This window comes from Nannospalax galili, unplaced genomic scaffold (assembly GCF_000622305.1).
Source record: "Nannospalax galili isolate Female #2095 unplaced genomic scaffold, S.galili_v1.0 scaffold507, whole genome shotgun sequence".
Lineage (NCBI taxonomy): Eukaryota > Metazoa > Chordata > Mammalia > Rodentia > Spalacidae > Nannospalax > Nannospalax galili.
In genome coordinates this window covers 466,573-493,451 of record NW_008356261.1, presented here as the reverse complement: position 1 = coordinate 493,451, position 26,879 = coordinate 466,573, and the positions used below count along the sequence as shown (strand labels likewise).

Genomic DNA, 26,879 nt, shown 5'->3' with positions numbered 1-26,879 from the left:
CCCGCCATGGCATGACTCTTGAAGGAGTAGCTCCTAGTCTCTCTGCCTAGTACTTGGTTGGGAGTGTGGCAGTCCCCAGCCCTCTCTCATCTGAACAGATATGGAGACCTCAAGTTCTTTGATTTGAAGATGCTTTTTCATTGTATTAATAGTAGCTTCTGTAAGATGGATAGAGGGTCCCTGATTCTCCTGGACCCCAAACCTTGGGCACCCAGTCTGACCCACTGGCCAGGGCATCTCCCAGCACCAGCCTAGGGTGGGCAGAGGGTATAAGATGTATTTGTTGCATGGTCACTGCTCATTAAGTTCCCAGCCCTGCTATATCTATGCCTCAGGTGGCACTGAGTCTCACCGTCTCTGCTGTCCACCCTGTCTGCTACCCATACTAGATATTCCCTCCCTGTCTTGGCTCCTCTGACTTTGGGAGGCCTGGGTTTGAACCTGGGAGTGTGTCTTTGGGGGCAAGTGGGCATGTTTGGGGACAATGCACATCTTAGGATAGGTGGCCAGCCATGGAAGCACATGGGACTGTGGCTGTGTTCATAGCCACTTTTATTCCCAGTGTTGCTATCCCAAGGCTCTGTCAGGCCTCAGGCAGCCCCACCTCTGCCATTGTGACTGAGTCACCACCCCATGCACCAGAGCAGCTCAAGCCCTGCCCCAACCCTTGCCCTGCAGAAGCCATCCCCAGCTGTAAGCTCCCATCCTTTCCTGGTGGCCCTGGTCCCTGAAGGTGCACATAGGACTCTGGGGAGAGTCCCTGTGGCCATCAGCTCTTCTTCCACGGACTGTTGAGCAGCAGGGGCTGAGCCTGTCTCTTGGAAGCTGAACCTCTTCATCTCTAGGTGGCTTCACCTATGGGCCCAGGAAGTCCTCCTTCCGATAGCCCTTCTGCAGTGGAGAGGGAATGGGGGGTCAGAATTGCACCTGTAGCCTGGCCTTGCTGTCACTGATCATGTCCTCCCCACACTATGCTGGGTATAGCCTGGGCCCCTTGCCTCTGTGTTCTAGTCTTACATCCCTTCCCTGATGACCTATACCCCACACTGGGCCTTATGTGCTGTGACCCTGTTCTCTAGGCACTGCAGTGCTGATGGTGGCATCCCATCTGCTCCCTGGGCTTTGCAAAACATACCGCCCGGAAGTCACGGTGGAGCTTGCTGTACTGCCAGAGGTTGGCCAAGAGGCTGGAGGCTGCTCGGGAGGACTTCTCACTGTCAGGGCTGGGGGAATTTAAGAGAGTCAGGGTCAGAGCTAGGAGGTAGGATGGGCAGGGTGTATCCTGGCTATGCTGCCATGGGTTGGGTCGGTCCTCACCTGTCCCTCTTCTTTTTGATGAAGACCAGCTTTCGGAGTCCATCAAAGTAGAGCAGGTCCCGAGCAGCAATGGGACTGGCCACCACCAGGTTGTTGAGCACAGCTATGATGTTGACCAGCACCTCAGCTGGGGGACACTTCTCACCCACACTGCCAGGGAGCTTCTCAATCAGGTGGCTCACCACTTTGGTGGCTGTTAGGAGGTCAGGGTCAGTCTACCACATTCCCTGCTGCCTTGGCACCTAGGCCCCTGCCTCCCCTGGTGGCTGGCACTCCATTGGACTTGCTAACCAAAAACCAGTTTTTGGAGAGACCCTGGGTTAGGGACAGAACAACTTACACATCTCATCCTTGTTCCTGGCATTCCGAGACAGATTTCGGATGAGGCCAGTCAGAGAGCGCAGCTGGTTGTGGTCAGCAGTGCGAACACGGTCCAGCAGGGGATTCAGGATGCGCTCTTGCTCCAGGGCCAGGCGGCTTAGCACACCTGCCCACTGTGGGAAAGACAGGGAGGGTGGTGAAGCCCAGCAACATCTCAGCCAGCTCTAGCAAGCCCTGTTCAGGATTGAAGCAGGATTGAGGCAAATTGCTTCTCTACCTCTTGCCTGCTACCTTGTCTATTCTGACCTGGCCCAGTTAGGACCTGACTAGGTAACTTTTCTGTTCAGAACATCAGAACCCAAATCCACACAGGGTCCCCCACCCCACCCCTTAGACTGAATATGAGCCTCATTATGTGTTTCACTCTTAGGGATCCCTCCCCCAACAGGCCATGAACTCCTGGGGAGTGGCTCTTAACCATGTGCCCTCGTGCTCAGCACAGGACCAGGAGTCCCTGTTAGGCCCACTGACCCTGCGGTCTCCTGCCGTGATGTTCTGCAGTGCCCCAGCAGCCGCTTCTGTTGTATGCCGGTTTAGCTCACAGCGTTGCAGCAGCCGGTTGTACAGTCCCACAATCTGGGGGCTCCAAAGCCATTCAAGGCCCTTGGGATCCTTAGATACCTCCGCGAAGGTGAGGGCATCGGCTGTGAGAGGAAGCTGAGTGGGAAAGTGCATGGGTCAACCAGGGCTAGGCATACAACTAAGGTCAGAACATCAGGCTGGGACTCCCTGATCCCATCCTCCCAGGCCTGTGCCCACCTCACGTAGCCGCCGGCTCTGTGGTGTGAAGCAGCCCACCACTTCGCTGGGTGGTGCTCCTGCCATGTCCCTGCGGCCTCGGCCCTCAAGCCGCTGCAGTGCCGATGGTGGCATCTCATCATATAGGCGGTAGGACAAGTTCCTCAGCACGCATACGGCATTTTCTACGCTCTGTATGGAATGGAGGGTGGTCAGAGCAGGCTGAAGTCCCTGGCCCCCCTAGGCTAACCAGCTGCCCCTCACCTTATCTTCACACTTGCCCACATCCAGGGCATGGTTGATGTAGGTGACCAGAGCATCCACTAGACCGTGGCACTCACGCATCTTCTGGCGAGTGGCCTGGGAGGCTGAGCTGAGGTTCCTGGAGATGGAGGCAGATCAGAGCTCCCCCAGCCCCAACAGAGACCCCTGAAATACCCCTAAGATGAAATTCTTGGACATCGATCTTTGTTGGCACATGGCTTTAATCCCAGAACTTGGGAAGCACAGGCAGGTAGATCTCTGTGAGGACACTGATCTGAGCTGGGACTGACCCTGTGCCCCCCTGTTGGGCCTTCTCTGCATACCCATCTCCCAATTAACTGGGAAGGTGGATGTCAGGACAAGGGACTTCACTGAACAAAAGTTAAGTGCAGTTCCAGAGTCTTCTGACATTCATACTTGGTGGCTATCTTGGCCTATTTGCCTTAGCCCCTAAACTCTGCCCTGCTGTCCACTTCTCCCAGAAGCCCTGGCCAATTCTGTCTTTGTCATTCAGGCCTCAGGTAAAAATGCTTCATCTAGAAGCTTCTTTGCTCCTTCTCTGGCACTTGGCTCTTTCCTGTCAGCATCTCCTGGCCCAGTGCCTCCACCTCGCACACCTGAGGAAGCCAGTAGCATTGTAGAAGATCTCTGCCTCAGAGGCATTCTGCTGGATGAGAGGGGGACCCCCTGCCCCTGACAGAGGGCTTAGCACCAGGTCTGTGAGCTGTTCCAGTGTGTCCCGGGCCAGGCGATCCTTCAGGTGGTCACTGGAGGACAGATTCCACAGGATCCCTGGGTAAGAGGGGACCAAGGCTGTGGTCAGGGTCAGCTCTGTAGCCCTTCTGGCTCCTCTGGGATGATTTGGAGGAGGCTTCCCATCCCTTCTTGGTGCCTTGCCTTGCTCTAGAACCCCACTGGAGAGGTCCTCAGTGTGACCTTTGGGATTATGAGGGCAGGAACCGAGCAAGAAATACAAGATTTGGGGACATGAGGGCCTGGGAGAGGAGTAGACTAAAAAGAGCCTGGGCTGAAGATGTAACTTGTGATGTAACACTTGCCCAGCTGGTGTGCATGAGGCCGAATTCCCCTCCAGCACCACGGAAAATAAGAATAGTTTTGTAGGTATGGTGGAGCACATTTGTGATCTCAGAATTTAGAAGGCTATAGAAGAATTGCTATGAGTTTGAGGCCAGCCTGGACTACATAGAGGCTGACTCTGAAAAACAATAGTCAAGCATGGTGGCACATGCCTTTAATCCCAGAATTTGCAGGTAGATCTCTGTGAGTCTGAGGTAAACCTGGTCTACACAGAGTCCCAGGTAAGTCAGGGTTATACAGCAAGTCAAGTCAGCCAGGACCACACGGTGGAACTCTATTTCAAAAACAACACACATATGGGGTGGGGGAGAGCAGGGGAGGGGAGAAGAGAGGGAGAACAAACACCATCAACAAAACTTTAGTTTGGCATGTTGGCTCATACCTGTAATTCCAACACTCAGGAGGCCAAAGCAGGATGATTGTCATGAGTTTATGGCTAGCCTGTGCTACATAGTGAAATGGAGACCAGTTTGATTTACAAAATGAGACCCTGGCCTACAAAAAAAAAAAAATGGGGGCTGGAGAGATTGCTCAGCAGTTAAGAGCACTGGCTGCTCTTGCAGAGGATCTGGGTTTGGTTCCCAGCACTCACATGGCAACTAACAACTGTCTTTTATTCCAGTTCCAGTGGACCTGACACCCTCTTCTGCAGGCATTGCATGACAAGGGTGCACTTAAATGCAGGCAATACACTCATACACATAAAATAAAAATAGTAAATTTTTAAACAAACAAGCCTGGCCTGGTGGCACATGCATTTAATCCCAGCACTTGAGAGGTAGTGTCAGGTGGATCTCTATGAGATTGAGGCCAGCATGATCTACATGATGAGTTCCATGCCAACTGGGGCTAGTTAGACACTGTCTACAAACAAATGAGTGGGCAAGATGGCTCAGCAGGTAAACGGACTTGCTGCAAAAGTACGACTGAGTTTGACACTCAGAATCCATGGTTAAAGGAGAGAACTGAGTCCCAAAAGTTGTCCTGACCTCCATAGGTGTGCTGAGCTGTGTGAGCACCTGACCTCCATATGAATGCATGCGTACACACACACACACACACACATACACACACACAAGCACAAAGTAACAGTAATATAAAAAATAAAAATCAAAACAACAACCCGAAAAAGCCCAAGATGGGGAAGGCAAGGGGTTAGATACAGACACAGTGGAGAACAAAGGGAGAGGGGAATATAGTGAAGGGAGACAGGGAGAGGACAGGAGAGAAGGGATGGGGGAGGGGAAGACAGCGAAGGGGATTAGGAGGACAGAATGGAGAGGACAGAAGGACAAGGGTACCTGTGACATTCTTGCGTAGCTCATCATCCTGTTCTCGAAGTGTCCGCAACAGCTCAAAAATGCCGTTCTCCTCCACCAGGGCCAGCTTGTTGTCTGCGTTGTCATAGATGAGGTTGCGCATGGCGCCTGTGGCGTGGCGCTGCACCTCCTGGTTGGCGTGGTTGAAGAGCTTCACTAGCCTAGGCACTGCCTGAAGGCTGCGAGCCTGTGGCACATATATGGAGATGTATGTGGATACATGCAGACTGAGAAAATGCATGCGTCTGTGCACGTACATTGAAGTGACTTCCATATATGTAGGTGATCCAGATGGTGCAGGTGATACAGGTGAAGTAGATGTATGCACGCATATGCAAATCTGTATATGTGTATGCAAATGTATGTAGGTGTTTGGAGATGGTGCAGGTGATACACGTGTATACAAACAGGACATTTCCACCATTCCTCTGATGAAGGAGGCTTTGGAGAGGATCTGCCCAGTCAGCAATGGTGATTATCAAGGAGGGCCAAGGACCAGATGTTAGGGAGAATGGGGGGTCCAGTGCTGATTATCAGGGGGATCCAGGGCCTTTGGAGCAGTCACTGAGGGGTAGTGAGGGGTGGTCAGTGGGGTTCATCACCTGCTTCTTGGCTGCTGCATCACTGTAGCACCTGTGCTGGATGTAAGCTGCTCCTAGCACCTGAAGGTTGGGGTCTGAGGCCATGAGGTATTTGACTGCTGAAGGCAGGTCAATGTCATCAAAGCTGCAGAACCAGGGGTCAGTCAGTTGTCAGGTGGACCTCAGGTTTGGGCCAGACTATGTGGTACATATAGTTCCCTCCCTGCTCCAAGCCCAGGTGCTCACCCACTGCTGAGCCTCTGTAGGGTGCGATGGCCAGTATAGCTGTCTAGCCCACGCACATCCGGCAGGTGGCCTGAGTCGGCCAGGCTAAGACTGAGGCTGCGCACTGATGGGGCTCGGGCCACAGGCTCCAGGCCAGGCCCTGACACTGACCCAGTTCCCCCACGGCTTCGGTGACTGCTCTGAAATCTTTGCAGGGTTCGCATGGCAGGTGCACGGATGGTCCGACTGGGGGGGCCTTCAGTTGTTTCTGGCCAGTCCAGGCCTCCTGCACGGCTTGAGCTGGAGCTGGCTTGGCGCTCATAAGCAAAGGCTCTATAGGTGGAGGCAGCTGCAGGTTCCAGTTGCTCTGACACCACACTATAGCGGTCATCCAGGCCTCCTGGTCCCAGCCTCAGTGAGCGTAGGGACAATGTGTCATAGTCGGCCCGGCTGGCTGCCCCACCACGCTCATGGAAGGACACTGGCCGGGTGGGGATGGGTGGAGTGGGCTGGGCACCACCATACCCCACAGCCCCAAATGCACTGCCCCCGTTGTGGGCAGAGCTCAGCCTCCGACTACAGCTCAGGTCCACAGCTGAGCGGGAGGACCAGGAGGTGGAATTGTAGGCTGGCTTGGCCATGGGTCGGAAGGCCTATGGGAGGAGGGGAGGGCACAGTGAAGTATCTGTGGTTTACTTGGCACCCTCCCCATCTGACCTGGAGCTCCCAGCCTTCCCTATAGTGCCTCCCTCTCAGTGTGGCCTGCAAAGCTGATTCCTTGACTCACCGAGGTCTTGTCTCCACTCAGGCCCTGGGATCGGGAGCTGAAGCCAGTTTGCATGGTATGGTACTGACCCCTGGACATGCCTGTGAACAGAGACAATGGCAGCCTCATCATGATAAATGGCAAAGTGTTGGCTTCACTCCTACCTTCTGCAGAAATCTCTGTCTACAACCCTGAGAGTGCTGTCAGACCCAGGGTTGGAAGGCCAGGTGGACTCTGGGGCTGATGCCTGGCTTTAGCTTGTTTCATCCAGTTGGCCCCGGTAGGCCCTCTTTCCCCAACATTCCCAATTGTGCCTCCTCTGTTCAAAGGAGTTCAAACAACTCACCCTGTTGACCTCTGGGCTGCCTGGAGAATGTGCCAGAGTCTCTATCAAGTGTCCAGTTCCCACCAAGGTACAACACCTGGCCCCCTCCAGGAAGCCAGCCTGGTCTTCCCCAACTATGTTGACCTCCTTTGAGCTCTTCTTGTGCCACAGTCACAGGGAGTTACATTGTGCTGGCCAAGGATACACTCTTCCTGGACCAGTCTGCCTTGATGGGAATGGCCTCTCCCACCTCTCAAAGCCTGAGGCAGGGACCACACCCAACCTATCCAGCTATGTATTTGCTGAGGACAGGGCGTCAGCCCAGCTCCATGGTCAGTGGACAAAAAGGTTGATGAGTGGGGAGGGAGGACTGGTCAGAGGCTTGGAATGATAGGTGGATGGGTAGGAGAGTTGGAAATGAGTGAGAATCATGGACAACTGAATGAACAGATGGTGGGTACAGAGTAGAGGGATAGGGGAATACGGGACTAGCCAGGAATCATCCCAAGAGGGGATGTGACAACAGGCAAGCCTTGGGTGGGGCTCAGCCTTTGCCAGGATCTTTGCTTATGAAGAGCCTAACTGGGCAGAGTAACTTCTACAGGGGTCATTATGGGTATGGGGAAGGGGCTCTTGCTCCTCCCCAAACTCTGTCCAGGGGGCGGACAGTCTTATGTTCCCCAGACCCACCCAGGTTAATAAGGCTTCTGGGCAGGGGCTGTTAACCCTTTGACGCTAGTGAGGCCCAGACTTGGGGGCACACCCCAGCCTGGGGATCTTACGCCCACCCCCAAATTACTATCCTCCTCCCCCTAATTGGTAGGGTAGTCAGGTGGTAATTAACCCCTCCTTGCACCCTCCCCTATCCCATGACCCCTGGGTACCAACTTGGCCCCAGTAAGACTGAGGCTTAGAAAGATTCAGACAGCAATCCAGTTCCTGGCCAGCTCTTTTGCCAGACAACCCCCTCCCACTGACCAGTGGACCTTCTAGACATCATGTGGATCATTGTGAACTGGGTCTGGACCCCTGAATAGAGAGGTTCATTGTATTGTCTGAACTTAATCCCTATTTTTATAGCCTGGCAGGGAGTAAATGATAGTTCTGGAATGACTATCCAGAGCTCAGAGTGACCATCTCACACACACACACACACACACACACACACACACACGCAGAGACACACAGGCACACACATACACACAGGCACACATACACATACAAACACACACATAGTGTGCTCCTGAGGAGTACCCGCTGGCTATTCTCATGGAGACTATCTGGGTCACTCCCATCAGGCCTAGCCCTGCAATTCCTCAGGGAGCCCCTGCTCCAGACAGGCCGGCAGTGTCCCAGATCACCCCCCACTACATGCTACTGTTCCACTCACTTCCATAGCATGAGGAGGGATGCTGGCCCTTATCTGAGACTGCGAGTGAGCCTGTGTTCTGCGGGGCTGTGCACAAATGTGTTCCGGGTTTGCTGACAGATAGGCCTGGCCGCTCACCTAGTGCTTCCTCAGTCTTACCCCACAGAAGGGAGCAGATGGGTCTGGCCAGGACTGGTCCCTGGTGGGCTCTGGGGTCCTTGCTGGGGAGGAGGAACGCCCCACCCAGGCTGCTCCCCACGCCCGCTGGGGTGTGGTGGTGACTCAGGACAGAACAGGCCTCAGTGAGGTGAGTCAAGGCCTGAACCCAGAGCTTGTATGGCCTCTGCCCTTGGCACCGCCACACCCGCCCTGGTCGCCTCTAGATGCCACCGTCCACATTGCCACCTTCACCATTACCCGTTGTCTATCATGCCGGAGTTTGCCTACCTCTGGAAGCCTCGGTGGCGCCATCAGGCTCAGCAGCCCCATTGTGCCGCGACTGCTGGCCCAGCTGCAGGAGGCGGGCTCGGACTTGCTCTTGGACTCGGGCTGCCCGCAGCCGATCAGCCTCTGGCCCCTCAGCACCCCGACGATCCAGCTGTAGGTCTGAGGGTAATGCCAGGGAGCATACACCAGCCTCGGGCTGCAGGGCGGACAGCAGGAAGTTACTGTCCTGCATGGTGATAGGGGCTACAGGCCAGCCCACCAGGCCTGGGCCTTTTCCCGGTCTTGTCCCTCAAGGCCGGATTCCCAAAGTCTCTTCCTGGCTGGCGCGCTTAGAGCTGGCCCAGAGACAGACACCCGCCCAGCCCTGAGCTAGGCTGGGGGCGGGGACACCTGGGCCAGGTGGGAGGGAGGGGCCACGGCCTGCTTAAGGTGGAATTTGGGCGGAAGAACAGGCCCTGAGTCCTTAAGTCATGGCGTGGTCTTCCCTTTTCTTCTTTCCTACCTAGGACAGGACCAAAGGGATGAGAGTTCTACTTGATCTCAGGCTGACAAGGCCAGACCAGGCCCTGTGGGTGCCATTGTTCTGAGTATGAGTGAAGAATGGGGAACCAATGGAGAGGCCAGAGCCTGCCACTCCCAGCCAGAGGGAAAGGGTTGTCGCAGTCTGGAACTTGGGGGCGCTAGAGTTTCAAAGACCAGGCAGCCTCCCAGACAGCCAGACCCAGGCTTGGCAAGGCCCAGGCAGAGTTTGCATCAAGAAGACAGTTTAGTGTTTATGGTTCTGGTAAGGATAAACGATTTGAGGGCTGTAGTTTTAGGGTTGAAGACAACCTCATCGAGGTTCTATGTCTGGGTCTTGGAACTCAGATCAATCAGTGACAGATAGATTCCTACTTGTAAGCTGCAGACCCAGGAACTCACCCCAACCCCCACCACTCTAGAGGCCTCAGAAGAGTTGTTTGGCCCTCTCTGGCACCTCTCACCAGCTTCTGCCCCCCAGGGCTGGGGTGGGAGGCCCGTTCCCAACATATGAGTCAGGGCAAGCAGGCGGGGCTGCCCCAAGGGGTTGACTCAGAGGGGCCTCTGCTCATGTCAGCGCCTGCTAGGCTGGGGATGGGGGGGGTGGGGTGGGCAGGAGGAGTGGGGTTGGGGGTTGGGAAAGAGAAGGTGGGAGGGCTGGAAGCGAGGGACATTAGAGTTTGTCTGTAGAAGATCTTTCAAGCACCCCTGTTAGGTAGCTCAGCATACCACTGGTTAGGCCTGGCATCCAGGCAGACTGGGATGTTAGGGGTCAAATTCAAGAGGGCCGGAATTTGGGACAAGATGCCTTGGTATGTCCCCTGTTCTTCCCTCTGGCATTCCTCCATTCCCAGTCTCTGCCTCTTCCCAGGACCTAGCCCCTAGGCTCTTTCAGCATTCTATCCCTCATGGCAGGCCCTTGGCCATACCCTTAACAGAGGATGGCTGGGGGAACCCTCAGAGGGAGCAAGCAGCATCAGGGACAAGGTCAGAGCAGAGTAGGGAAGAGTCAGTGGAAGGCAGAGGCCAGTGGGGATTGGGGATGGAGCTTGGAGGATGAAGCCCCTCCAGAATGGAGCTTGTTAGGGTTCGCTGGTAATAGGGGTTGGAGCAAGGGCCAAGAGACCTACCCTGCCACTGGCCTGGATTCTGCTGGCCTCCTGACTCATTCTAGCTGCTGTGACCCAGCTCGTCCTGGGCTCCATCCTGGTCGGTGCTCCTGTGGTGGGCTCCATCAGAGCCCAGCTCTTATGGGCAACAGCCTCTGCTTGGAGATGGTACTGTGGGGGCACCGAGGGCGGGATGGGAATGTTGCACACCCATCTCATCAGACCGGTTGCTTCCCTGGGAGACGTGTCTCGTGTGGAAATATCCCGGGAGACAAGTTTGTGCAGTGCTGCGCGGCCTGGAGGCACACGCCTGGCCCGGCAGAGGCCCGCCCTGCATGCACCAGGCTCACCCAGAGTTCTGCAGCAGCTAGGCTGGGGCAGAGCATACAAAGAAAGGGTTCCAGGAGAGTACACAGTGGAGGGCTGGAACCACGCAGAGCTGTAGGGGGCTTAGGTATGGTTAGAGCCAGATGGGAAGGAGGCACCCAGTGGGTGTGGAGACAGCCTCCATGGCGCCTAGAGTCAGCCTGTGGCCTCTCCAGGGCCTCCCCTCGGCAGAGGAGGGCTGCAGCTGTGATCAGTTTTCATAAGGACGTGGGGACTGAGCACTATACCCACTTTTCACTCACCAGGCCACAGACCACCACATCTGGGGCTCAGTGTCCCTAAAAAGTCTGTGGCTGTATGGCTTGGCAGGATCAGGAATGCCTGTCCCCATGACTATCAGTCCCACACTTGGGTCTTTTTCTGACCCCTGTGACCAGTGTCCCCTCAGTTTCGCCATCTCTCTGGAGCCACTGAGGAGGAAGGGTGGGAAGGATATGGCAGGGCTTAGAGGAGGAAGTGGTCTGATGCATGAGGGAGGGCTTGCTTGGAGCTTAGAAACAGATGTCTGACTCTCGTATAATCAGAAACTCTGGTATAATCTGGAACCTCAAGATCCTGAAGGGTGAGTGAAGAGCTTGGTGGGTCATTACCCTCCCCTGTACCCCCCAGCGAGTATCCCTTTCGAGAGGGGAGTGGAAAGTAGGGAGGCTTTTCGGGGCTCTGAGTCGGGGAGGAGTGGGAGGACTCCCCTTGCTAGATGAGGTGGGCATTTAAGGAAGGAGCAGGGGAAGGACCCAGAGGGCTAGGATGTGGGCTGGGAGCGTGTGGGGAAATAAAGGGTGAAGGATGGCATACTAAGGAGCAGAAGGTGGAAGGCTGGGGGAGTGTGAGGTTGTTAATAGCAGACTCTTTCAAACACACGTTTCCTGACTGTGCTGGGGTACAGACAGGTTAAGGAGGTTCCTAGTGGTTATGAAGCCTGAGGGGCAGGGTAAGGGCATGTTGGCACTGCCTTGGTGTGAGTTGACGAACCGGCTGAGCAGAGCTGCCTGACTTGAGATCCAAGGTGCGTGTCCCTGCACTGGTGATGTCCAGTGGTCTGAGCAGTATCATGTCCCACCCAAAGACTACCTCTTCTACAGAGCCAACCCGGACTTGCCCTATAAGTGCCACTCCACATTTTCACAGGCAGTGTAGCCTCCTGCCCCATCCTATGGGTATGCTGCCCCTAGCCCATGGATATGCTGGTTTTACCATCTCTGCCCTTGCCCCAGCCCCAGCCTTGCAGCCTGGGTGTGGAAGGTAGTTGAAGAGTGTGGGTCTAGGTCACTGGTATGTGTGGACACATGTCCATCTTCCTATCAGTTCATCTGTATTGGTCCACTTCTGAGGGAAGCTCCTGTGGCACAGTCAGGACTTCTCCCTGAGCTGTTTTCTCTCCTGGACAGTGCAGTGATGAGAGCAGTGTGGAGTAGTGGCCAGTCTGTGGCAGAGACCCCCTAAATCATAACCAAGGACCAAAGAGTAACACAGCAATGAGGTAAAGCACGGGAACACCTATGCTTGTGTGTGTGTGTGTGTGTGTGTATTGCGCTCCATTCATGTGTGTGTGTGTGTGTGGTGTATGTGTGTGTGTGTGTGTGTGTGTGTGTGTGTGTGTGTGTGTGTGTGGTGTATTAACCTCTGTAAAGAGATGGAATTAAGGAGAGGAAGGAAGGAAGGGGCGAGGGAGGGACGCACTGCCCCATGGCAGTGATTGTGCCTAGAGGGCCGACTGATGCTGACTCCAAAAAAGAAGTACTAGGCAGGGCGATGAATGGTTTGTTCACACTCTGCCCTTAATCCTTTCAGAAACTCCAGGAGGGTGGAGCTATGACTACCTTCATTTATAGATGGTGAAACTGAGGCTCCATAAGACTAAATGAATTTCCAGAAGTTATAAAGCAAGCCAGGGTGTCTAGAGGCATTTCTGACCATGAGTGACAGTAAAACAGGGGAGACCTGGAGTGGTACTAGCTGGCAGAATGGGGTCTTGGTGGAGTTCCTGACAGTCCCCTCTCTAGGTCTGGGCCACTTCCTGGGCACTTCCTCTGAGGGGGCTGTCTGCTTTCTCTTAGTGGTGGGGCTTTAGTCTGGTTTAGAGACTGCTTCTTTGGTTCTATAAATCTCTTCCTGATGCCTCCACCTCTATGGAGCCCTTGTGAATGCTTATAGAGAGCCTGCCAGCTGCCTCCATACCCAAGCAGCATGTATGCTAGAACCACTTGAGGCTCACTCCCATCATCAGGATTTAGCAAAGATCTTGTTGAGTTCCACAGCTGGCCACCTCTCAAGTTAGCAGGGCCTCCCACCACTCTATGATGCCCATAGAGCTCTAACCTGGAAACCCAGTGACTTCATTTGCAAATGCATTGGTCACTTTTGGTTATGTATAGTGTTTTCTTTGAATCTGGCCTCTATTTATTCTGGGAAAGTTTTTTCTTTCATCTTTCCTCTTGGATCTTCTACTTGTGTTTTGTCATCTGTTGTCTTAAAAAATATTTATTTTTTAATTTTATGTGTATGAGTGTGATGCCTGCATGTAGGTAAGTGCACCCATGTTGTTCAATGCCCAAGGAGGAGGACAGAAGAGGCTGTCAGATCCCCTGGGACTGGAGTTGCGGACAGTTGTTAGCTGCCATGTGGGTGCTGGGATTCGAACCCGGGTCTTCTGCAAGAACGGTCAGTGTTCTTAACCACTGAGCCATCTCTCCAGCCCCTGTCATCTGTTGTCTTTTCATGGGTCACTTTCATCATTGTTGGGCTTTAAAAATATTTATTTTTTAAAAATTGTGCATGTGTGTGTATATGCACATGAGTGCATGTACCCAAGGTGGTCAAAGGCTTAAGATCCCTCTGGAGCTGGAGTAATAGGTGGATGTGAGCCACCCAGTGTAGGTGCTGGGGAACTGGATTTGGGTCCTTTTGCAAGAGCAATAAATGCTCTTTTTAAAAACATTTGAAAATATTTTATTATTGGTATTTTGTGTATGAGTTTTTGCTTGCATGTAAGTGTACCTGCATCATGCAGTGCCCTGGAGGTCAGAAGAGGGTGTGAGATCCCTGGAACTGAAGGTATGGATGGTTGTTAGTCACCATGTGGCTGCTGGAACCGAATCTGGGTCCTTTGCAAGAGCAGTCAGTGCTCTTAACCATTGAGCCATCCCTTCAGCCCTGTGTTGTTTGGTTTCTTGAGAAAAGATCTCATTATATAGCTCTGGTTGGCCTGGAATTCACTATGTAGACCAGTGATTGCCTCTAACTTGTGACAGTCTTCCTTCCTCAGCCTCCTGAATGCTGGGATTACAGATGAATGCCACCATGGCTAGATCGCTTTTATCTGTTACTTTCCATTTAGTTCTGTGAAATTTCATTTTTGAAATAGCTAGTTTTTGAAAAACAAAAATGTATCTTTAACTATGTATACATGTGTATCTATCTGTGGGTATATGCACATGAGTGCAGATGCCTGCAGAGGCCAGAAGAGGGCATCAAAGCCCCTGGAGCTGGCGTTATAGGTGGTTTTGAGCTGCCTGATGTGGGTGCTGGGAACTAAACTCAGGTCCTCTGGAAGAGCAGTAAGTGCTCTTAACTACTGAGCCATCTCCAGCCCAAAGATGTGTGTGTGTGTGTGTGTGTGTGTGTGTGTGTGTGTGTGTGCTGAGGACAAAACCCAGGGATTTGTGGATGCTAGTCAAGTGGACCTACCACTTGGCTACATTTCAAATGCTAAAGTGGCTTTTATTTCTATATTTTATTACACGCTCCCATTTCCTCCTGAAGTGCTGCCAATAATTTCTGTTTCCATTATTTTCACCATCAGTTGATTTTCTAAATTTTCCTCAAATGTCTATCCATTCCCTGCCCCCAGGGATGGGGAAGACCTCCTCAGGCTTACTTTTCCTGACCACTCAGTTTACAAATGCAGCATCACCTAGATTTATTACTCAGATTTGCTAACTTTCTTCAGTAGCTTTATTTTTCTCTAAAAGCTCACATCAGACATTACACTAGTGCATCTGTTGGATGCTGCTTCTGTGCTGTGCTAGGATGTAAGTTCTCCAAGAAGTTCTGACCCATGGCTGGTGCCCAATGGAAAACTCCTTAGCATGAATCTATAAACTGAGGTGTAAGCACAGCCCACTGGTGAGATTCTGTAGTTCTTCTGCCTCTGAGACAACTCTGATGTATGTGTTTTACTTGCCTTTTACTTTGGTTCCCTTTTCCTTTCCATATGTTAAAATTTTTTTTCTTAGCGTCACGCATTTTTTCTTCCTTTGACACATGGTCTTGCTACTTTGCTCTTGTTGGCCTCAAACTTAAGATCCTCCTGCCTTGGCCACCTAAGTGCTAGGATTATAGGTGTGCATTACTGTGCCTTTAAAAAAATTAAAAGGTTTTATTTTATTTTAGGACAGGGTCTCACTATGTAGCCCTGGGTGATCTGGAACTTGCTATGTAGACCAGGCTGGCCTTGAGCTCACAGAAAACTGGCTGTGTCTGTCTCCCAAGTAAGTGCTGGGATTAAAGGTGTGTGTCACCAACACTTGGTTGGTAGCATAGGTTCTTAAACCAGTGCTTTTCTTGTGAAATGTCTGTGAGTGGGGACAATTCATCTCAACTAGACATAGAGAAGGCATTGTGAGTAACTGGGGACTTTAGCAGGTCTCTGCTGGCTGTGTGGGTCCTTCTTACCTGTGAAGTGGGCAAATCAAGGGACACTGGAGACTTGGTGTTCCACATCTGCTGGCTGGGTAATAGCCCTGTGTGGGAAAGTCTCTTGTGGTGTCTGTTCTTAGTAGCCAGACTCCATAGAAAGCAGGTGGAACCAGAAGTAACGATGGGGAGTAGGGGATGGGGGGCTGCAATACCCTGCGCCACCCTGGTGACCAGGCCTCTGCCTCCCAAGAGAACAGTCACAGAGAACAAGTCAGAACTAAAAAAAATATTTCATTTCATTCTGAATAAAAAACAGAACAGACAGAACTCTTGTAAATTCTGAAAACAATGTCATTTCTACAGAAAATTTCACAGAAATCATCAGGGAGTATGGGGACCAAGGTTCCCACCCCACCATGAAGGCTGCCTATCTAGGGCCACAGAAGAGGCTTTGGGGGTCCAGCACAGGTGGCAGCAAAGCCTAGATCAGGCTCTGAGTTTCTGATTTCAGCTGCTGCCTCAAGACCCAGTGGCTGGGAAGGCTTCCAGGACTTCAGGCTCACTCTGCACGGGAGCCCTTGCGGCTGCGTCTGGCCCACATGCCTCGCTTGGAATGGTAGTGGTGGTAAAAGTGTCGCAGTCGAAGCCTCTCCACCTCTAGCCCTGCCTGCAGGACCCTGGGGTGGGTGGATGGAATGTCAAACCCTGGTTCTGATACTGTAGGTCAGGGCTGCCCTGAGATTGCAGGAGCCTGGGGTTGGGAAGGGGTTTGGGGAGTGGAGTGGGTAGAATTGTCTTTGTGGGCCTAATATGATCTTGGGATGGTAAGGTCTGTTTGGCATGTGGGGCCCTGTCACCCATGGAGGTGGTGTCTCAGTCTGAGGTTAGGAAGGGCAGTCACCTGTCCAGAAGCTCCCAGTCCTCGCCTCCCCACTGGTCTCGGAACTCCTCAGTGTTCATGCCTCCCACTCGGTCAAAGTCCGATTTGTAGATCCCAAAAAGGCCAAATCCATTCACCTCCCAGTAACCTTGGGGCGGGAAGGGTGACCATCAGGAAGTAGTCCTTAAGGCATTTTCCCCAGGGAGGACTAGGGGACCTCAGGAGGGATCCCAAAATGCTGCCTTATTCTGGGAACTCTTAAGGGGTCACCCTCTGGTATTTGATCATCATCCAGTGGCACATAGGCCCACAGGGGGAGGTTCTTTTGAATTCTGCATGACCTGGTACTATGGGGGTATTGATGGGGACCTTGAGGTTGGACTTGGACTTTGCCCTGGTGTTTTTGGTAACCTACCATTCCCCCCGGGGGGCGGCACTTGGGGGCCTTACCATGTGGGTTGTGTGGTGAACTTCCACAGCCCAGACGCATGACCACAGGGGCGAAGGCCAGCTTGCCCTCCACACAATGCTTGCGGATGCTGTCCAGGATATTGGGTGGGAAGTGGATGTGCAGGTCACAGAGGAAAACGATGCTGCTGGGGTCCTGTAAGTTGGGATGTCTGAGTCCTACTCACTACCTCCCCAAGGTGATCTCCTCAGAACCCTCGTTTTTCTCCCCTAAGCCCAACTGGCCCACAGACCTCCACTGCATCCACTCCAGCCTGCAGGCCTGCAGAACGCTCAAAGTTTCCTGTTCGTCTCAGGTATTGGTACCTGGGGGAGTGAAGCAGTCATAGGAGACATAGCCCGGGAGGGTTGGGGGGGGGTGATGAGAACCCACCACCTAGGTGGTGATGGGGGCATCATTACCGGGGCAGCTGTGCCACGCTCAGGGCCTGCTTCACGTCCATGTCCTCACTCTCGAAGTCCACTAAGATGATGTTGAAGTGTGAGTCCCCGGTGTGTGCATGCAGTGCAGCCATGTCTGCCAGAAACTGTGCTACCCAGCGCGCCTGATTCTTCACTGGAGGAGGGGGCACCACTAAGCCAACTTGGCAGGACTGCCATGGCTCCCCATTGGGGATACTCTCCTCCCAGCCACCCCTGACCCTTGGCATTAACATTCTCCTCCTTCCCCAAGGTATTCTGGAGCCTGTCTGCCCAAGAGGTTCGAGCACCTGGCACAATGAAGTGAACCATGACATCCTGGTGCCAGGCCAGGTGCAGTGGCCGGCAGAGTTCCGGACGACCATCAGGGTGGGCTGAGGAGGCTGGAGGGGGCTCAGGACTCTCTCCGTCTTCATCCCCGACATGGGCTCCAGGCAGTCGCAGGAAGACATACTCTGACAGGCGCAAGCGGCTGCCCCCGCGCTCTTGCAGCTCCAGTTCCAGGAGGAAACGGCTTCCGCGAGCAGAATCTCGGCGCTTCTCCACGTTCACGATGCGCAGAAGTGCAAAGCGCCTGCGGGGCAGAGCTGGTCAGCCACCAAGAGCCTCGGCTCCACCCCACCCAGCCTTTGTCACGATGCAGCTGAACTCAGTGGACCGTATTAAACCTGCCACCCATTTGGGAGTTCCTACTTGGTGGCTAACCTGCCAGCACCTCCATTCTCCAGCCCAGCAGGAAGTACTGGAGACTACACTAGGGGATGGTGAGCCTCTGACAGCCATCTCCCAGGTGGCCTCTCAATCCTTCCCTGTGATGGTTATCCTCTTACAGCACTGTCAGGAGGAAGCTGCTGGTCCTCCCATGGGCTCTTTCCCTTTCTTTCTCACCCTCTCCGACTACCCTCCATTCTTCCTCAGGCAGTCTTCCTCATGCCTGGGGCTACTCATTCTGCTTCTTGCCTTCTGGTGATAGCCATTGCTCCTCTTTGGGAGTCCATCAGTGAGACCTCTGGTGGGCCTAGACTCCTCATCTATACCTGCTCCACCCAACTTTCTGCTCTCAAACACTCTTGGTCACTCCTTGGGGCCACCCACACCCAGATGGGCAAAAGCAGGATCACAGCCATGACCACTTAGGCTGGATAGCTCCCTGAAGGTCATGGGACAATGAACTGCTTTAAGGAAACTTAGAGCTACCCAGGAGCATGGCCTAGTGGTGGGAGGGTCCCAGGCCACCCCATCACTGCCCTGTACAAGGACTGTCATGCTCTTCCCCTCTGAAGCAGCAACACACCTGTGTACAACCCAGAGGGGGCCAACCCCTGTTTATAACTTTCTGTTGAGCCTGGCTGTCTATCCTGATTGCTAGGGTGTCCTCAAGGTCTAGAGGTTCTACCTTCCCTAAAGGATGGCAATGAAAGGTATGACCTCTTCTGAGAACTCTCTCAAAGATAAATTAGGGTCCTTTTCCCCCCTCAATATGGGGTACACACAAGTTGGATTCCTGAGACCTGGGAGGCCAGAGGGGCCAGAAGCCCTGTCCTCCCCACAAAGTCAGGCATAGACCTCTAGTGAAGGCTCTACAGTGCTGTACAGGGAGAGGAGGGGTCTGGGAATCCTGAGCTTGACTCTTGGGTCTGTGGAAAAGGCTGTCTTTGCAGTGTCTAGCTGTGACTGGCTAGTAATCCCTGTAGTTTGGATCTATCCTTGGGTCTAGCTAGGTTCAAGATAGCAGACTTGGGACTGGGCAGTGAAAGGATATGAAGCTAGCCTTGAGTGGGGTTCCAGGGAGCCCTTCAACTTGGACAAAACAGCAGTAAGGTACTAGTTGTTAGCGAGGGGCAAGGGGATCAGAGTGCTGGTGAGTACCAAGGGAGGCGTGAGAGCCCAAATGGAGGTCGGCATCTCCTCCCGGCAACCCGCCCCATACCCGCCGTGGCGTGCGTTAAGCCGTTCCATGTACTGAGCCACCACGTCCACTGCCTCAGCCTCTGGCAGCTGCAGGTTCCCAGACACGTTGCAGCGCAGGTCGTTCCAGTCAGAGCGCAGCAGCTCGAAGTCCACGGAGCCCACACTGAATGTACGCTGCCAGTCAATGGCACCTTCATGCCAGCGGCCCGGCGGCCGGCCTGCGGCCTCCTCCTCTTCCTCACTGTCTTCTGATGCAGCCTCATCACCAGGGGCCCCATCGTCCTCCCCTTCGTCACCCTCTCCAGGCAGCTGTGGCCTGGACACCTGAGATAGGCTCAGGAAAGAAGTCACAGGCTGTGCTTCTGCAGAGGAGTTCAAGTCCACCGTTGGTGCCGTGAGTCCCTGTGCACGTGCCTGGTCCTTCTGGGTGGCCTGTGCCCTGACTAGGGGTCTTAGTTCTGTGGCCTGGAAGCCACTGGTCCTATGGCCCTGAGGCCGAGGTGGATGTGGGGGTGCCCGTAATTGTACTCTGGGCAGTGGTCTGGGATGCACGAAGATACCGGGGAAGGGTGGCCATGGTGGGTCTCGAAGTGCCTTTGGGGAAGCCCGCTGTCCAGGCCGCACCCTGGTCACGTACACCTTTGAGGAAGATTTCTCTGCAGTTCGGGGAGGTGGCGCTCGACCCAAGAAGAGGGGCAATGGACGTGGGGCCCAATTCAGTGCCCTGGAGTGTCTGGGGATCTGCTCCTTCAGGGGACTGGTTGTAGGCGGAGTGGGGGTGGCTGCAGTCTTAGTGGAGGCTGCTGTGATTGGGGTATTGTGGCTCTGCCTCAGGGATGCATCAGTGGGCTCAAGACTGTCTAGCAGTTCCTGTTCATCTTCATCATCCAGGAAGTCTGTGGAAAGTGTATGGTAAGCAGGCAGTACCAGGCAGATAGGCTGGGGGGACAGAAATGGTATGGGACACTTACCATCTGCATTGAGGAAGAGGAAGGCCCTACGCTGAACTTCCTCCTCATCTTCCTCTCCCTCTTCCTTGTCCATCTTCATGTATTTATAGAACCCGAACCTGAAGGAGAGAGGGCATCAGACACCTGCCTCATTGAGGTCCCTCCCCTTCTGATGGGATTCCCCACCCACCTACCTTTCCAGGTATAGTGGGGATTCACGATAGAAGCATTTATTGTCTGTCTCCATGTGAGTGAGTCGGGTGTGGTCATTGGGATAAACAAAGGACAGGTACACCTAGGGGTGGGGCCAGAGGCTTAGGACAGGACTTGGGGAGAGGGCAGCCTTAGGAAGTCTTCCTTGCTGGGCACTTACAAATTGTAGTCCCTGGTATCTGGCAATGGGAAAATCCTTGAGGATGTAGGTAGGCGCATAGGCACAGGGCTCCAGTACGTTCTCCAGGCTTGAAGGTTCCATTCGAGGAGCTGTAGAAGGGACAGTCACTTTGTTCCCTGGCCCTCACCCCCCTCTGACCTCACCCTCCACTGGATCCTGCTCTCACTGAGGAAGAAGGTGTCCCTGGGGTCCGGCCGTAGCATGTCGGCACTCGGTTCCTCCTGTGGCAGGTATCCCCCCACATGGCTGGCAGGAGACTGAGGTACATGATCTACATGGTCCATCTTCAGAGTTGACTCATCTGAGAGCAGAAGAGTATCTGGAGCTGCACTCTACCCTTCCCCATCCCCACTCTGAGCCCATCCATTCAAACCCAGCCATTCCCATAAAGAAATTGTCAGCCCGCACCTGTGTAGAGGGAAATGTGAGCAGAGCCAATGACCTCGAACTTCAGACCAGGCAGGAAAGCTCGCCACTGGGGGGGTAGGGATAAGAAAGAGGCTGGGTCCTGGTTCCAAAGATCAGGGGTTGGGGACTAGAGTACAAAAACCCTCAAAGGGTACAAGAGGCTTGGGTGTGGATGGGAGAGGGACCTAAAGAGGTATTTGGTAGAAGGTTCAGAAGACTGAAGGGCCCCAGGGGCAGGTAGGCCCACCCACCTTTCCTTCTTTCCTCCCTTCTTCACTCCCTCCCAACTCCTGGCTTGCTGGCTATGGCTTCTGACCCTACCTGCTCTCTGGTTTTACATGGTACCTTCCTAAGGTCACTGCTGGACTCTTCCCCAGCCCTAGTCCTAGTGGCCCTTTCCATGACCCACTTCCAGGTTGTTCCCAAGTATCCTTTGTAGATGTGGCCCTTCTCCCATCCCTCTCAAGTTGGGGTTCCTCCAGAGCTGACTCTGTACTTGTGCTGCCAGCTCATCCTGGGCCTTTATACCAACTCCCTTTGCTTCCCCAGGGCCATCCAAACTCAGTCTCTACCCTGTTGAGTTGGGGTGACATGATAGCCTATACTGCTGTAGTTCAGAACCCTCTTCCTTCTGTGGCCACTGTCTCTCAACCTCCAGACTCTTCTCTGTCTTTCTGTAGAACCCTCCTTTCTACCTCTCAATGACCTATCTTTCTTCCCTGTGATGGTTAAAACTGATTATCAACTTGACAGGATCTAGAATTACTGGAGACAAGCCTCTAGGCATGTCTGTGAGGGATTATCTAGATTATGTTAGTTGAGGTGAGAAGACTCTAAAATGTGGGCAGTACTATTCCATGGGCTGGGGTCCAAGACTAAATAAAAGATAGAAAGTGAGTTGGGCACCAACATTCATCTCTCCCTGCTTCTGACTATGGATACAATGTGACCAGCTGCCTCACACTCCTGCAACCATGATTTCCCCTTCTTGATAAACTGTAACCTCAAACTGCTAGACAAAATTAATCCCTCCTTCCTTTTAAGTTGCTTCTTACCAGTTATTTTGTTACAATAATCACTAAAGTAACCAATACACTCCTGAGGTGGCTTCTCCTAGCTCCCTATCTCTCTACAGTGGCCAGAGGCATTCTTGGCATGCAAATCCTATTGCCTCACTCTAGGGATAGTCTGAACAGTCCAACACAGCACAGTAGGCCTGGACTGATCTGGCTACCAGACCTTTTGGGGTCCCAGAAGATGCTGAAAATGAGGACCAGTTCTCAATGTATAGAATTCACATTGCACTTTCTTCTCTGAACCCTTTCCCTTCCATGTTCCCTGGTGAAGGTCCACTCATCAGTGCAGCCCCTCTGCATACCCAGCAGGCAGAGCATTTCTTTCTGTCCGGGCCCATGTCCCTGATTATCTGCTTTGTCTCCCACACTGGAAATCCTTCAAGGTGGGGACCAGTCTGCAGTGACTGTCCTACAAAGGCAAGAGATGGATGGGGAGGGGAGCTGTGGTCTTTGGAGCTCCTCTGGAGGGTAGGCCACACTCACACCCACTTCCACATGGTCTGAGCCCTTGTCATCTTGCTTGTGAAGCAGTTCAAAGTAGTACCTCCGGGAGGCCATGAGCCTGTTGACATAAAGGAGTCAGGGCTTGTCCCTCATCAGACAGATTGAAAGCCCAGAGAATGGGGAAGAACTCTCATATCCCTCCGGGCTGGTCCTTCAAGAAGACAGTGTTTGTGTAGTGTGTGCAAGAGTGCCCAGGGTTAGGTGATACCCAGCCTCCCTCTCACATGCCAACACATATTGTGCATACACACATGAATGTATATACCCTCAGTCACTCACCGCCGGGGCTTTGACACCTGGGAGCTGAACTTGGTGAATTCTCCAGGTGCTGTCCACTCAGAGCCAGTCTAGGGGTGATACAAAGGGAACAGAGAGGTGTTCATGTTCTCTTTGCATGCATCTGACCCATCCAGTACATATTTCTAAGAGGCTGCAGGAGGCCCAGTGAAGATAGGTGGGTGTTGATGGAAGCTCTGGGCCAGGAGGGTAGAACCTACCTTGCCCACAAAGGCCACAAGCTGAGCGGCCGCTGGGCTCTCATCCAAGCTCAGCCAGAACTCAGAGTTGTCATCAGAAGCCACAGAGAACTGGATGTCTCCTAGTCCACAGGACAGGGGCTCAGGGAGCTGATCATTCAAGACTTCCTACCACTGGCTCACCCCGCCTACTCACCATCTCTGGCTGGGTGGATGAAGCCAAAAATCCTGAGTCCATAGTTCTTCCACTTGGGGGACACAGCCAACTTCTTTACAGTAGTGCGAGTCTGAGGATGGGGCAGCAACCAATGACTCACTGTGCGCCTGGCCCACCCGCTTGCCCAGTTTCTTCTGAGGCACTCACATGAGGAAACAGCGGGAAGTGCAGGTTCCTTCTTAGGTGGCCCACAGCGCCTCCACACCAGTCCTCAAACACATGCAGGTTCACCTGCCCCTTGAACTGGGGATCAGAAGCCACTTTAGTTGTTATAGTCTGATCTACCTTTCCTCCCAGCCCACCCAGATCAGCCCGGCCCAGTAGAGCTCACCTCCTCCTGCCACGGGGGTGTCTGGTGGGTGAGGTTCAGAGGGGGTAGCTTTCTAGCCCCTCTAGGAAACAGCATATTTGGGACCCGCCCCTCAGGCTACCAGAGAGAAAGGGTAGACAAGTCAGAGTTGAAAGGGCAGGCAGCCTCACAACTGCACACAATACATCCAGGCACACACAGCAAGAGAAATTCATGCCCCACTCCTTTTACACCTAGTCACATCACCCTAAGTTCTCTCCACACAGACACCCTCAGCATGTCTGCCTAGGCAGACATGTAGACACCTACAGGACACAACACATACTCATAGCAACCCGACAGGATCCAGGCTGGGATGTTGAAGCTCACACCCCTCCCCCACCACCACCACATCTGCCCAGTTATGAGAGTATCTTCGTGCACATGCAGTTTTTTCTTTGGTTGCTGCTCACCACCTGCTCGTCCTCATGACTTTCGCTAGAATCCTCTGCCCTCTGCGTGGATGATACCACTGGGACACCCCGACCATCTGTCACACCAGTCAGCTTCTCAACTTCTGCAGTGGCATATGAAGTCTGGGTTTAGCCTTTCTCCAAGACCAGAGGCTTTGTCGGGGGTCAGCTGAGGGATGAGGGGTGGGAGCAGGAAGCCTCATTCCACAGGGTTAGAACGGGGCAGGAAAGTTTGCTGCCAAAGCACCTGCACTTCTACTCCCTCATTTTAGGGCTTTTTTTTACAACCCACCTTGGGTGGGCAGTGCATCACCTCTTCCCTGACCCACCCCTAGCGGAAGTAGGAAGCAGGGCTATATATGCACTCAGGCTGGTGTGAATCTGTACTGAAAAGAAACTCCAGATGGCCCAGCACCCTCAATGCTTTTCCCATGTGCAAGGTGTTTGCCTCTTGACTCTTTCCAGAACTATGTTTTGCTTTATGTTTTTTTGAGACAATCTCACTAAGTAGCCCTGCTGGCCTTAAACTCACAGAGGTACGCTTGCCTCTGCCTCCTGAATGCTGGGATTAAAAATGTGTGTCATTATGCCTGGTCTCCCAGAACTATATAAAGACATGTTCACAGCCTGCTCCTGCCTCTCAAGTTTGGGACAGACCATCTCTGTACTTTCTTCCTAAGCTGTGTGTCCACCCACTGCATCCCTGGGTGCTCACACCTCTGGATTTGAGCCTCCAAGGGTTGGGGGGGCTTCACTTTTACCCCAGTTCTTCCCTTCCTGGTGCTTCCACCAAGAGACATAGAATTCAAGAATTTCTTCTGTTTCAGAGTCAAGCCTGGCACCCATGGCTGTCCTTCAGTCTAGACCTCAGAAGCTTTCACTCCTGTACAACTGACAATAGATAGGCCTGGCCTATCTAGGTCTCTAGGTGAGGGGCTGCCTGTGGTCTCCTCCCTTTTCAGATTCCTGCAGTGCCTCTTACTTGCTCCATATTCCAGAGCCTTTCCTGACTACCTGGGAGGCGACTCCTGGCCAAATTCTCATACCCTGGCCCAGATGACCATAGCCCACCAAGCTAAGTCCAGGTATCTGGAGTACACTGGTAGTCTTTTGTACTGGGGTCTCAGCCCATGATGCTGCCACTGTCCAGCAGGGACTGAGCCCCAGCACAAAGAACATAACAGATAGGTCTCTGCTCTACTCTCACCTGAACAAATCTATAAGCACAGGCTGTGGACACCCACCAAATGCTGTCTGTACTGACCATTGATCAAATGGTCAGGAAAGCCTGGGGCACATGCAGCTGCTCAGTTTCTCACAAGCCTTGCAGTGCTTGATGGGAGCCAAGGTGGCCAGACAGGAGACTGGGCATCCAGCCCAGAGTATGTAGGTTGGGGCCCCATCTGCACAACCCCCCCACCCCCAGGATCCAGAACAGCTCCTACCCACCTAGGAGGAGTCCTACCCACCTAAGGTTCCAACCTTTAGCAGTGGGGTTTCTTGTTTCTGACCCCCACTGCACCCCCTCACCTATGGGGCTCAGTCAGACTCAGCTGCTCAGGAAGTCAGACTGGGGGAAGCCTGTGGCTGCTGAGAAACCCACAATGGTGGCTGATGGGGGCTGGGTTTATTGGGTACTGGGTCAGTTACAGGTCCCACTGGTTGCTGGGGTGAGGCTTCTTTTAGGGGTAAGTTGTGCCAGGTTGTTTTTGAAGGTGTCACAGCTATAAGGTATATGGGTTGGGATGATGCACAGACTATCTTGGAGCTGGGATCTGCTCCAGATCTCTGGCCCAGGTTTTGATGGACTGTGTAGAAAACAGGTGCCAGGCACATGAGAAAGCAAAGGGGCTTCTGCAGGTAGGAGGCAGGAGTGGCGAGTGAACAGGGAGCTCTGGATTCATCAGGTGGAATGAACCAGGATGTCATGAGTCTATGTCACTGCTCTGAGTCTCTGGGAGGAGAGACACCTGTTCTCTTTCCTCTAGATCCCCAGTTCACCACCCTCCTTCAGAGGGATCAGAGACAGCCTGGCTGGGCACCATCCTGCCAGGCTGGGGTTCCCCAGGTTCATTCCCTGGCCTTCTTCCACCAGGTTGTCATCACTGCCCACCCCACTCTGGAGTTGTTCCCCCAAAGCCTGAGTCAAAGGCCACCATCTTCCAGAGGGGTCCCCCGCCCCTGTGTCCCCCCCACTGGGCTTGCCAAGGCCTGACTTCTTTTGTTTGTGGGTGCACCCTCTGCCCACTCTTAGATGTAAGCATGGGGACTGGGCTCATCCACTCCAGTTAGCACTGGTCCCCAGCACAGAGACACCTCAGTCCACAGTCACAGGTGTACCCAGGGCTTCCAACTGTTCTGGCCACTCTGGTCAGCTGGATCCCTCGGTGCCATCCCCACATCCCCAGCTGACGGGGAAACTGAGGCCCTGCTAAGTAAGCAAGGGCCTGACAGGCCTCTTGGCCGGGGACAGAGATTCCCCCAAGGGCCCATTGTTAAACTCATCACTACCAGGTCCAAGCCCGATTTCCAGGATCCTCACAGGTCAGGGATGCTCCCCAAGAGGGTCCTTCGTGTCACTGTTGACGTCATCAGCCGTCCCGCCGCGCAGAGCCGCGACCCCTCCCCCAACATCACGGAGCCGGGAGGAGCTGGCGGGCGGGGGCTCGGGGCAATCAGACCCGCGCGACGTGGGAGGCCTGGGCTCTCGAGCCGCGCGCCCCTCGCGTACCTCGCCCGTAGCCCAGCCGCTGGCGCAGCAGCGCGCGTCCGGGGCGCACCAGGCTCCGATGCACGTACGTGAGCCACGCGGCGCAGGTGAGCAGCAGCAGCAGCAGCAGCAACTTCATCTGCTTGCGGACCTTCTTCACCGGGAACCACGGCATCGCGGCGCCGCACTCAGGGGCGTCGCTGCGGCCCCCCGGCCCTCC

General features: G+C 53.7%; 2 protein-coding genes across 6 annotated transcripts; both read right to left on the bottom strand.

Moving 5' to 3' along the window:
- Positions 1–535: 535 nt before the first annotated feature.
- Positions 536–10,672, bottom strand: Pkp3 (plakophilin 3). 2 transcript variants are annotated; one of them, XM_017803545.2, is made up of 14 exons: positions 10,480–10,672; positions 8,831–9,026; positions 6,711–6,790; positions 5,945–6,576; positions 5,720–5,843; positions 5,100–5,304; positions 3,318–3,492; positions 2,701–2,818; positions 2,458–2,628; positions 2,170–2,355; positions 1,658–1,811; positions 1,318–1,510; positions 1,136–1,223; positions 536–891 (listed from the first exon to the last, which is right to left on the bottom strand). In XM_017803545.2, the coding sequence occupies exons 1-14, from the start codon at positions 10,582–10,584 to the stop codon at positions 856–858; spliced, it is 2,463 nt and encodes an 820-aa protein (XP_017659034.2). In that variant the 5' UTR covers positions 10,585–10,672; the 3' UTR covers positions 536–855. The 2 variants fall into 2 exon arrangements, with proteins under 2 accessions (XP_017659034.2, XP_029412660.1); XM_029556800.1 differs by lacking the exon at positions 10,480–10,672 and adding an exon at positions 9,333–9,407.
- Positions 10,673–15,754: 5,082 nt separating this feature from the next.
- On the bottom strand, positions 15,755–26,873 carry B4galnt4 (beta-1,4-N-acetyl-galactosaminyltransferase 4). Of its 4 annotated transcripts, none has more exons than XM_008854372.3 (20): positions 26,681–26,873; positions 23,950–24,053; positions 23,519–23,614; positions 23,335–23,430; positions 23,167–23,257; positions 22,992–23,092; positions 22,774–22,841; positions 22,474–22,552; positions 20,915–20,981; positions 20,673–20,807; positions 20,486–20,595; positions 20,307–20,407; positions 20,134–20,231; positions 19,182–20,058; positions 17,542–17,825; positions 17,234–17,387; positions 17,065–17,137; positions 16,814–16,967; positions 16,385–16,511; positions 15,755–16,160 (listed from the first exon to the last, which is right to left on the bottom strand). In XM_008854372.3, exons 1-20 carry the CDS (start codon positions 26,832–26,834, stop codon positions 16,043–16,045), a joined length of 3,087 nt encoding a protein of 1,028 aa, XP_008852594.1. In that variant the 5' UTR covers positions 26,835–26,873; the 3' UTR covers positions 15,755–16,042. The 4 variants fall into 4 exon arrangements, with proteins under 4 accessions (XP_008852594.1, XP_008852595.1, XP_008852596.1 ...); XM_008854373.3 differs by having other exon boundaries at positions 23,953–24,053; XM_008854374.3 differs by lacking the exon at positions 26,681–26,873 and adding an exon at positions 26,492–26,538.
- Between the last annotated feature and the right edge of the window lie 6 nt (positions 26,874–26,879).